The sequence below is a fragment of the Acanthisitta chloris genome, unplaced genomic scaffold, assembly GCF_000695815.1.
Source record: "Acanthisitta chloris isolate BGI_N310 unplaced genomic scaffold, ASM69581v1 scaffold8016, whole genome shotgun sequence".
NCBI lineage: Eukaryota > Metazoa > Chordata > Aves > Passeriformes > Acanthisittidae > Acanthisitta > Acanthisitta chloris.
Genome location: NW_008678700.1, coordinates 36,005 through 47,921, shown reverse-complemented (window position 1 = coordinate 47,921; position 11,917 = coordinate 36,005). Strand labels below are relative to the sequence as shown.

Sequence of the window (11,917 nt, the reverse complement as noted above, 5' to 3'; positions counted from 1 at the left end):
CCTTGGAAAGCTTCTGAGCCTGGGGATCCACTGGTTTTATGACAACTGGGAATGAAAATTTGGCAATTAAGAGGGGAAAGGATGGCACAAGGTCCAGGTTTGTGTTCCTTACACTCTCTCACTCCCATGCCTGCTGCACACTTAGCTGAAAAGATGGATTTATCCACAAGTTTGAGAATCCTGTGGCTCTTCTGAGGCAAAAACATTCAGAATAAATATCTCAAACAACCAAGAGCCAAAAGGAAGGCTGAGATTATTTCTCATCTCCAATATGTGCTTGGAAATGGACCAGCAAGGAAGTTTTTCAGGCTTTTTTTCATTTAAAAAAAGGCACAGTCCTGAGTTCAGAAATGATTTTCCAATCACAGTTCAGACACTGCCAATTCTTGCTTTTGGCCTATGTGACTGTATCTCTGAAAGAAAATGCTCTGACAGCACACTACAGCCTAAAACTCCACACAAAATAAATGATGTTCTAAGAACAAGATGGTCTGGGTTGAGAGGAACCTCCCAGACCATGCAATTCCACCCCCTGCCATGGAAAGGGACACCTTCCACTAGACCAGGTTGCTCCAAGCCCCATCCAACCTGACCTTGAACACTGCCAGGGATGGGGCAGCCACAGCTGCTCTGGGCCCTGGGCCAGTGCCTCACCACCCTCACAGGGAAATATTCCTTCCCAATATCCCATCTAACCCTACCCTCTGGCACTGGAAAGCCATTCCCCCTTAAGCTGTCCTTCCAGGCCCTTGTCCAAAGTCCCTCTCCAGCTCTCTTGGAGCCCCTTTAGGCACTGGAAGGGGCTCTAAAGTCTCCCTGGAGCCTTCTCTTCTCCAGGCTGAACACCCCCAGCTCTCCCAGCCTCACTCCACAGCAGAGGTGCTCCAGTCCTTGGAGCATCTCCATGGCCTCCTCTAGACTAACTCTGGCAGCTTCTGTCCTAATCTACATAAATCTTTTACCACTGGCAGCTCTACAAGCAATTCCCCCTTGTCCCCACCTCATGTTGATGAGGTGTTCAACCTCAAAGTGATGGACAAGGCACGACTGGGTTTGTGTTCATTCCACCCACATGCTTTGATGATGCTGGTCTAAAGAATGAAGACTTTCCTTAAAAATTAAGAACTTGTACCTCCAAATAAGGTTTCCCACAGAGAGATGGGGAGTAGGGAATAAAGAAGACTGGCAAAGCTTTCATGGTAAACTGGAAGAGGTAGATATGTCTCAATGGACACACTACAGCAGAGGTAGAAATCAAATGGCCAAACTGGAAAAGTCAAGGGAAAACAGGATTTTATGGGGAAGAGAGCAGCTGTTGCCATCACAGAGAACCAGCACACCAAGGCTAGGGCAGAAGAATTCCTGAGTTTGGCCAGGAAGAGCTTGATGGATCATTGGAAGAGCCATTTTGGGACAGTGTGAAATACAGAGGCTGGACAGAAGGACATTAGGACAGACTCAGAGTCCTCACTGCCAAAGCAAAGGAGGGGACAGTAAAGTCATGGCATGGGAGACCCAGACCCCAAAGAGGACACAGATGCTGACACTTCTGCATCTATAACATGGAACGAGGAGAGAAGGACAAGCAGGGGAAAGAGAAGACAACTGTGGGGACATCCAGAAGATAAGACAAGCCCTCAATGTACAGATAGCATAGCCATGAAGACTGGGAATGAATACTAGTCCCATTTCCTGGGACTAGTATTAACATATAACTCATGGCTCAAAAGTACTTTGAGACGTAGATAAATATTCCCAATGGAGGTCAATGGCAGAGTTAGGAAGGGAAGAGCCTAAGAAAGGCACCTTCCCTGGAAAGGATTTGCTGACAAGCACATGGAAGCTGCTGGAATTTGACCTGAGCAGCAAGAGGTGAAGCCTCCTGCAAGTTTCCACATGCCTCATCTCCAGACAGATTTTTACCTGGGGCGTAGCCAGGGCTGCTGGTCGGATACATGTTGGGATTGTAGGCTGGGGCAGCAGTGGGATAGCCTGTTGGATAACCTGGAATGAGAGAAACAGAGAAATTACCATTTTATCAACAGGGAGGAAGGACAGCACCCCTGGGAAGCAATAAACAACCTGTGAGAGCAAAGAGGACATCGGCACAGCTCAGAGGTACAACACACATGTATCCTCAGGGCACAGGAAGGTCTAGGAATGCGCTCTACAGGCTTACATGTGGCATCAGCAATATTTCATCTTTATTCCTCTAGGAAAAAAGGATAACCAGAATGCAGAACCGTGCTTGGAAGCAACCTACTGAGAAAATAAACTGCCTGCAGAATTCAGCCACGAAAACCCACCAGCACAGCTCTGTTTGAAGGGTTACCCTCGCTCTTTGCACAGCTCAGCACCCAGCCCGAGTCCTCAGTCCTCAGCACTCCCATCAACCACAGCTTCTTGCTGAAGGAAAGGTGGAGACGTTCCAGGAGAACACTCCAGTCCTTGTGTTCACTTTTGGCTGCACAGTCCCCAGGAGGGACCTTATTACCTGCCAGGCCACCTGGAAGGAACAAGCACAGCAGCTCGTGGCCTTTGAAGCCACAGTGGGGTTTAATGGGCACTTTGGAAAAAGTTGTAAAGCATCTTGAACTTCCATCATCTTCACTTGGATTGGTCATAGGGAGGTCAGGGGAAATCATCTGAGCAGTCAGCTACGTGGAGGTTTGGAAATCACAGCATACTGCAGACCCTATGTGCACCCACACACAGTGTAGGTGTCTGACATCCAATTCCTACTCACAGAACCAATCAGGCTGGAAAAGATCTTTGAGATCATCAAGTCCAACCTATGACCTAACACCAATTTGTCAGCTAGACCATGGTATTAAGTTCTTGTCCTCTGTTGAGGACCACACACAACAACTTCCACACCTCAGTCTGCTCCATCATAGCATCTCACACAATGTCCTGAGCTGTAAGGGGACACACGAAGAAAACCAAAGTCCAGCACTTGGCTTGGCACAGCCCCAACAATCCCACCATGTGCCTGAAAGCATTGTCCAAATGCTCCTTGTGCTCTGGCAGGCTCAGAGCTGTGACCACTGCCCTGGGGAGCTGTTCCAGTGCCCAGCCACCCTATGGGGGAAGAGCCTTAGCCTAATGTCCAATCTAAACTTCCCCTGACACAATTCCAGCCATTCCCTCAGGTCCCATCACCATCTGGCTGTTGCTTCCTGCTCTACCTCCATTTCTGGGAAGCCTTCCCTACTGCAAACACTAACACCCAAACAACTCCATCCCTTCCCGCGTGCTCCTGCCCAAAACCCTCCCACAGACCCAACGGGACACATTAATTGTCCTTTGCTGGCAGAGAGTTTGGCTTTACTGTGCCTCACCACCACATCCTCTGTCCCGGTTTATCTGTGCCTCCCCTTGGCCATCATCCCAGAGCAGAGCCAACCCAACAGCAGACAACATGACCCTTGGAGAGTCTTTCCATGCCAAGCCCCACTGGCTGCCAGCAAAGGCTGGAAAGAGGTAATTAGCAGTTGATTCACACCCACCTTTTAAATCCTATTGTTTTATTAAATAAAAGCAAATGTGGGTCTTTCCTCCCCCTTTGAGCACCAACCACATGGCAACCTCCCCCTCCCCTGCCCCAGAGCTCACTGCTCTTCCACTTTCTAAGACCTGGCAGCTGATCCTGTGGCAAAATGTTGAAGATCATTTGGATCAATCTAATTCAACCATCCTGACCACTGTACTGGAATAAATGAGTGGATGTTCTACCCACTCATTTTCAGCAGTGATATATTTGGCTTCTAAATCAGGTTAATTAAAAATTGCTGTAGTTAATGTTGGAGAAGCAGCAGTGTCATACATGACTTTTTTTAGGCTACATGAAACTGCTGTCATCACACTGAGGAGTATCTACAGCCTTGTGGCAATCAAGGAGTTCCTCAGAAAGTTATTTGCAGAACCAGTGATTGCAAGCAGAACCTTAATGATGAACATCTTAAATGTGAAATATCCCTCTCCACTTCATTAGAAGATAAGCATTTCTTTTCCAGGACATTCATTGCTCCATGGCCTTTCTGTTGCCTGTCCAAGCTCAGTGATCCCACTTTGCTCTTGACCTGGTGCTAAACCACCTCCAGCTCACTTCTTAGCCACACCAAGCTTATTTTCCCTAAAATTCTCCCAACTGTGTTTCTACACAGGGTTTTACCTCCTGGCAGAGTGGTTTGGGTGGGAAAGGACCTTAAAGATCAGCCAGTTCCACCCACTTCCATGGGGCTGGAATTCCACCCTACTGATGATCATGGCTGTGTGTTTGTGCCACGGTGTTGGTTAGTCCCTTGCTCATCCATGACAGCACCAAGATATTCCCCCAGATAACTCGTGAATCCCATAAACTGCTGCAGTCTCTGATAACAGTCCTTAACTAACAGCCCTTAAGCCAACAACCATGACAAACACAGCCTGTGTGGCCACTTGTTTCATCTGTGCTCTCTGAGGTGCCACCAGCACTCACACACTGTCAATTCAGAAGATAACCTACTCTACTCCAACCAAAAGTTTGAACATTGGAGCTACACATAAAAACAAGTCTGAAATAAATGAAACCACTTTCAGACCACAGGAAAACTGTGGCTTTGGGTAAGCTCTTCCATCCAGCCAATTATTGAAAGGCTTAATGGATATTTCAGGCAGATGGTGACAACTCTATAGTTATAGAATCAGAGACTCACAGCGGTTGGAAAAGACCGCCAAGATCATCAAGTCTAACCATTTCCTCAGCACTGCGAAGGCCACCACTAACCATGTCCCTAAGCATCACATTCCAGGGTTAAATGCCTTCAGGGTTGGTGACTCAACCACTGGTCTTTTTTTGGGTTTAACTTCTGCTTGGTAGGACTGATTCTTACTTACTGTCATATCTTTTATCGTCCTGGAAGGAAGTTATGGCCATTTTCAAAATAAATTCCTTTTAGATAAAACCCATTTCTATCCAAGAAGCTTTAATAGCTTGGGATGCAAAAGGAAGCAGCTCTGCTCTCCACTATCTTCCCCTCTGATCTCATAAACCTTGATAAGTGCTGACCTCCAGCAAGAAAACTTGGCCTTTCTATTTTAAGGGGAAACAGAGATGGGAAAGGTGCTGGAAAATTAATGTAGTTTGCTCCTTGCTTGGATGTACTGAGAGATAAGAAAGTAGCAGAATTCAGGGCAACTTGTGTCAGGGGAAACGTGCCTGAAAATTCCCAATGCTCAAAGCCACTGGGGTTAAAAATACCTGAGACATGTTTTATTTAGCAAAGCCTGTTGTGATAGGACAAGGGGAAATGGCTTTCCACTGCCAGAAGGCAGGGATAGAGAGGGGATATTGGGAAGGAATTGTTCCCTGTGAGGATGGTGAGGCACTGGCACATGTTGTCCAGAGAAGCTGTGGCTGCCCCATCCTTGGAAGTGTTCCAGGCCAGGTTGGATGAGCCTTGGAGCAACCTGGTCTAGTGGAAGGTGTCCCTTTCCATGGCAGGGGGTTGGACTAGATGACCTTTAAAAGGACTTTAAGTCTCAAACTACTCTATAATCCTATGATTTTTATACCTTACTGGATTTGAGCCTTTAGGATTTGTTTGTTGGCTCTTCTTCATCCCCCAAATAACCCTAAATGATCTTCTTCATGCAAGAAACAGCTGTGGTCTCCCATGATGGTCCCCATGTCTTACATCCCCTATGGTACAAGACAAAGTCTGGATCCAATAACCAGGAATGAGCTCAGGAGAGATGGCAGCACCAAAGGCTCAGGCAGACTGCTTTGATTTTCCCCCTGGATCCCCCAAGAGACCTCCAGTAAACCCCTGTTCCTCCTGCTGACGCTGCTCCCCTCCTGCTGCATCTGCATTGCCTCATCACCTTGAATCACAAATAACAGCAAGTGGATCAAACCCACTTGACACGACAATATCAGGGACAGAGAGAAAATATCCTTTACCTTCTACTTGTCTGGATGTACACAGAATGGGCTTTGAGGCCTTCCAGTGATGCAGAAGGATTGAAAATGAGATAAAAACATATCAAACAAAATTTGATTCCTCACAGAAGAAATCAAAAGTTGTTTTCTGGCTTTATTTTAATTTCATATCATCTCCACAATCAATAGGAGTCAGAAAGCCAGTGATCCTTTCATATTCTCCCCAAGGCAAACACACAGCTCTCCAGCCCTGGGAAGCACTCACTGAACTGCTTTACAAATCATGACACAATCAGTGGCTGTGCAAAGCACAGAGCACATGGAGCTGCACCAAGAAGGCATTTTAAAGCTGCCTTTAATTTTTCATGCATCTCTAAATGCTTCTGTGCTGTTATTTCCAGCTCTGCTCACCCTTTGCTGCAATGCTACAGAGGATTAATGGCTTTTAAGGTATGAAGCACAGCTACCTGCTCCTTCTTTTAGCATGAACACCTTTAGGAGATGCACTTGTAAAGGGGTTCATGATATAAATTGATGAAGAGCGGCATACAGAGTCTTCAAAGGGGTTTAACCACCAGCTTTGTTTAGCTCAGGCTTAGGATTATACTGACAACACCCATACAGTTACCTCATATTTCCAGGTATATATGTATTTTACTGCCTGCAGGCAGAAGATGTGTGTGTAACCACACACACACACACTCACCATACACCTCTTCTGCACAAGAAATGGTTGGATGGAGCATTTAAGACACCTCTTTCCACAGAATCACAGAATGGTTTGTTGGACCTTTAAAGCTCATCCAGTCCCACCCCCTGCCACGGGCAGGGACACCTTCCACTAGACCAGGTTGCTCCAAGACCCATCCAACCTGGCCTTGAACACTTCCAGGGATGGGGCAGCCGCAACTGCTCTGGGCAACCTGTGCCAGGGCCTCTGTGATCACTGTCACAGGAAGAACTCCTTTCCAATATCTCATCTAACCCTGCATCTGGCAGCCCAGAGCCTGGAGCAGGTTCCATTTGACACTGATCATCCCACAGATGCACAGCTATCCCATCACTCCCTCTCTGCCTTGCCATGAAACTCTTCCAGCCCACTCATGCTAAACAGATGTAAAAATAGAGGGAAAGCTGAAAGCAAGGGTGGAACTGTTCTGGAGATGCATGAGGATTCAGTCCCTGTGGATAATAAAAACATTCATTCCCATGAAGAAGTGCCACCCCCTTATTACTGCTTCAAGCCTCATGAGCACAAGAGCAGAGCAGACAAATGATTGTGGATTCACTTGACACAGCAACTGCTTTGAAAAAGGATTTGCTCCAGCACTGACAACCTGCTCCCTTCCTGCAGACCCTTCACATGGTTTCTTTTGTCACCTGAAAGGTCCTTTCCTTGATATAAGCAGCAAATTATTCCTTGCCCATTACCCATGGCCATGCAAAGCCAATCTTGCCATGGACTGTGATGGCTCCCACAGCATTGCTGTTCCTGCTGTTCTCCAGTTTTAAACACTGAGATCCATACAGACCACCAGTTGCTGACTGTGTACTGGACATTACTATAGAGCTGAAAACCATCTCTCACTGCTGTTGGGGCTGTTAGTCAGCACTGTTACCTGATCCCGTGAGAATGAGAGGACTTGAATTAAATGGGGTAATTTATTGTATCTGCTGCTCAAGAGTTGCCCTTGGGCAATGGTGCTGATGAGAGACCACGTGATGATGTGCAGACAGCCAAGCACCCACAGCCCAGAGAGGAGCAGCAGTGGCAAGAGATCTATGGGCTTATGCTGGAGGCATACAAAGTGCTGTGACATCTCTCTCTCCAAGGCACTGAAGGAAATCAGAATGGTTTGGGTTGGAAAGGGCCTCATCCAGTCCCACCCTTTGCTATGGGCAGGGACACCTTCCACTAGACCAGGTTGCTCCAAGACCCATCCAACCTGGCCTTGAACACTTCCAGGGATGGGGCAGCCGCAACTGCTCTGGGCAACCTGTGCCAGGGCCTCTGTGATCACTGTCACAGGAAGAACTCCTTTCCAATATCTCATCTAACCCTGCATCTGGCAGCCCAGAGCCTGGAGCAGGTTCCATTTGACACTGATCATCCCACAGATGCACAGCTATCCCATCACTCCCTCTCTGCCTTGCCATGAAACTCTTCCAGCCCACTCATGCTAAACAGATGTAAAAATAGAGGGAAAGCTGAAAGCAAGGGTGGAACTGTTCTGGAGATGCATGAGGATTCAGTCCCTGTGGATACTGACCATTTTCATGACCTCTGGACTCACTCCAACAGGTCCATGTCTTTCTTTCATGTACTGGAAATTCCACAAGGAGTAAAGGAGGGAATCACCTCCCTCAACTTGACTATTGTATCCTCAACCAGCATGTGATCAGCTTTCTGTGCTGCATGCACATATGCCGAGCTCACATCAAATTTTTGTGTGCAGGAAGGGAATAACGGAACCTCCCTGTCTCCTAAGTCCCTCTGGCTTCACTCCAGCACCACATTCCCAGGACTGTGAAGACATTCCACGGGAGTAGTCAGAGTGCCCAGGAGGGGAAGCAGGACCTGCAGAGCAGAGGATAAGGCAGGGAAAGTGCAGGTCTTCTCTAGTGTGAAGCCTTCTATACCTCCTTCCATCTCCTTCCTCTCCCTCCCAGGACTGCAGCTTGACTTACAGGGTGAATCTGGCAAACCTACTTTCTTTTTATGACCATTTGGCTTTACAGTGTACATTTACAATGAGTACAGACTCATAAGAAAGCACTATTGAATATCCTGGGAAAAGCAGAGGTGCCTTTGGCAGGAAGAGTGATGAGAGAGAACCTTCAGTTGATGGCATGACCCCATGGACATGTGGCACAGTCTATTTGTTTCCATTTCAGAAGGTCCCAATGTTGACACAATGAGGTCCTGGCTGCCTGGAGGACATTTTCCCAGCTGGAGGTCAAAGACAAGGGGATGGCTGGTGGGGCTGGAGAACCCAGGTTTCCTGGGAAATAGGCAAGAAGAGCAATGATTTTGCACAGAGCTCTGAGCTCTTCCATGGGACCTTGTGGTTGCACAATGCCATACATCAGCTTGAAGCTGTTGCCTTCATTACGCCAAGAAATTAGGAGACTTTACAAGCCTAAGTAGATATTAAGAAAATGGCAGAAACACATTTTTGGGCAAACATTGCCATAATTTTCAGAGAAAAATTGCTTTCAGACCATTTTTTAAGGTTCAGTACAGCTGTTGGACAAAAGAGGTGATTCCCATTTCCAATCTTCTTTCAGTTCCACCTCAGTTTTACTTCCCACCCACGTCCAAAATAAACCTCCCAGGCCTTCCTGCAGCTGTCTGGGTACAGGAGGCATTTGGATGAGCAAAACTCATCTTGAAAACTAGGAGCAACTGTCCAAAAATATTAGTGAGATAGTTGATTACTTTAGTGCACAGACTATAAATAAACCACAGTGACAGAACTTGTCAGACTGTCAATCAATATAACTTCTGGGCCAGAGACATGTGTCATATCCTTTCTCTGTGGGGAAAAAGTTCTAGAAAACAGTTTAAATCATGCAATATTCATGCTCCTTGCAATTATTTACTTCATTCTGTATTTGCCAACCCAAAGTAAGATACGAAGAGCCTTCAGTGATAAAATAAAAGGGTCTGTTGCTCCACAGAAAGTGTAAGCCTAGGATAAAGGAGCCATTACAACTTTCCTTAAACACTGAACTGTGGCTGAAGCTGATCCAATAATGTTCTCCAGGGGAGTATTTAGCTGGAAGGATTAGAATAAGCTACGATAGTACAAGTTGAAACAGACCAAGTAGTGTTAGAATCAGAGAATCACAGGGTGGTTTGGGTTGGAAGGAACTTAAAGCTCATCCAGTTTCAAACCCCTGTCATGGGCAGGGATACCTTCCACCAGACCAGGTTGCTCCAACTCCTGTCCAACCTGGCCCTGAATGCTTCAAGGGATGGGGTAGCCACAGCTGCTCAGGGCAACCTGTGCCAGTGCCTCAGCACCTCACAGGGAAGAATTCCTTCCCAATATCCCATCTAACCCTGTCCTCTGCCAGTGGGAAGCCATTCCCCCTTGTCCTGAACCTCCAGACCCTTGTCCAAAGTCCCTCTGCAGCTCTCCTGAGAATTACTCAATGTTAGGTGAATTCTGGGTGTCAGAACTGCTTTTTCAGACAGTAATTTTACAGGATAAGCAGTAAAGGATTAGCTTGGAGAAGAAGTAATGGCAAAAATCTCCTTATTGGTCACACATTACTTTTAGTTTTTCTTATCCAAGGTATCCAAGGCATCCAAGATGCCTGAATTTAATTTTTCATTGTTGAAGCTACTTAAAAATGGCATTCTAGGTGTGCTGCCAAAGCCAAGGTGCCCAGCACTGCCAATCTGATGTCCCGTGGCACCCCTTCAGCATGATCAGGGATTAATGGAACAAAAATTGCCCAGGAATTAATCAATTAATCAGTAACAGTTAATTAATCAGTAATCAATTGACTAATTACTCTCTCTTGCAGCAAGAGTGGTGTTCTGCTTCCTATCTCTGCTCTCGCCAGAGCTAGTCTTGATTCACACCCTTAAATATCTCTGGGGACACCAAATTTCCTATTTCAGCTACTTCTAGTAACAGGCAAGTCCAGAACAATCACAGCAATGTCACAGATCAAACTGCTCCCCAAAAGGGCCAGTTTGGAAGTACAAACCCAGTGATTTTCATCTGCAGAGAGAAAAATTCAAACTGATAATGTATTTAGGGTTGCAAGAATAGGCTAAGCTTGAGTTAAACTCAGGGAGAGCAAAGGTTTAGGGATCACAACATCCTTAACTTAGACATTGAATTTTCAAATGCTAATTAACTTTTGTATGTCCATATGGGATTTTGGACATTTTGGCCTTGGACCAGGGAATTGCTCTGAAATGCTTTGGCTATAGTCAAACAGCAGCAGATGGAGCACAGGCAGAATGCTAACAGAACCGGTTTTGGGTGTTAAAAGGCTTCATGGGTCTCTCACATGTTTTTGGGGCCAGATTTGATTCCAATTGTGCTTTGGGGAAGCTGAGAACACAGAATATTCACCTCATAACATTTGAACTGGCAAAACTCCTCAGTGCTGTCAAAAAAAGGCTCTAGTGAAAATAAAACCTCATTTCGGCAGCTTCGAAGTGCAAAGGTGCTGTCAGACAGGAGGAATATAGTGATCCCACAAACATCTCTTATCCTGAGGTCTTTTGGATTCATCTTCCAGACAAGAGATTCCCCAAGCACTGCACCAGCCCCACAGCTCCTGCCCAGCTCACCAAAATCCAGGCAGGAAGAGAAACAGCCCTGAAATCATTGTGAGGCTGTGCAGCATTTACCACTTCTGCTCCATAAACTGCATTTTTCAATCCCTAAACAAGTGTTATAAACTATGTCCATGCCCTATAATCCCTCTCCTAAAAACAAATACACTTATTTTCTGGGAATATTTCAATTGGAGCTATGTTTTTGCAGCAGCTGTTGTTGTAGGGCTTCTCTTCAGAAAGCTTTGAAAGAGAACAAATAAATCTGAAAAAGCAAATTAAAATCCTTCCTCTCCACTGACGTTTCAAGCTGGGGAGCTCTGCAAACCCATCCTCTTGGTCTGGAATACCAAGGACATCATGAGGACACCATGGACATCATGAGGACACTATAGATATCACGATTCCAGGGTGCTGCGCAAGGAGAAGACCAACACTACTCTGAGCCTGTTGACCTCTCCTCACAGACATGCCCAGAGCTGCACACACTCAGGTAGTGCTGATGCACTTCAGAAATCCATGACCATATCCATGTTGTTGTTGTGGTGACTTCTCTACATCCTTCCACAAGGGCTGTGTTGATGGAGAAAAGTGACAGACCAATCAAAGCTTTGTCTTCTGAATAAGTATGTTAATGTTGAGAAGTAAACCAGCTGAGGTCGCCTCTAAATTTAACACTAAGTAGCTTCAAT

General features: G+C 46.2%; 1 protein-coding gene across 1 annotated transcript in view; it reads right to left on the bottom strand.

The window, feature by feature from the left end:
* LOC103804395 (protein FAM168A-like) overlaps nucleotides 1-2,506 on the bottom strand; it is a gene marked incomplete at its 5' end in the record, with an annotated part of 15,758 nt that extends 13,252 nt beyond the window's left edge. The window contains 2 exons of the mRNA XM_009077008.1: nucleotides 1,924-2,004; nucleotides 2,333-2,506. Coding sequence (XP_009075256.1) covers nucleotides 1,924-2,004; nucleotides 2,333-2,506 — 255 coding nt within the window. The remainder of the gene's footprint in view (nucleotides 1-1,923; nucleotides 2,005-2,332) is intronic.
* Nucleotides 2,507-11,917: the final 9,411 nt, after the last annotated feature.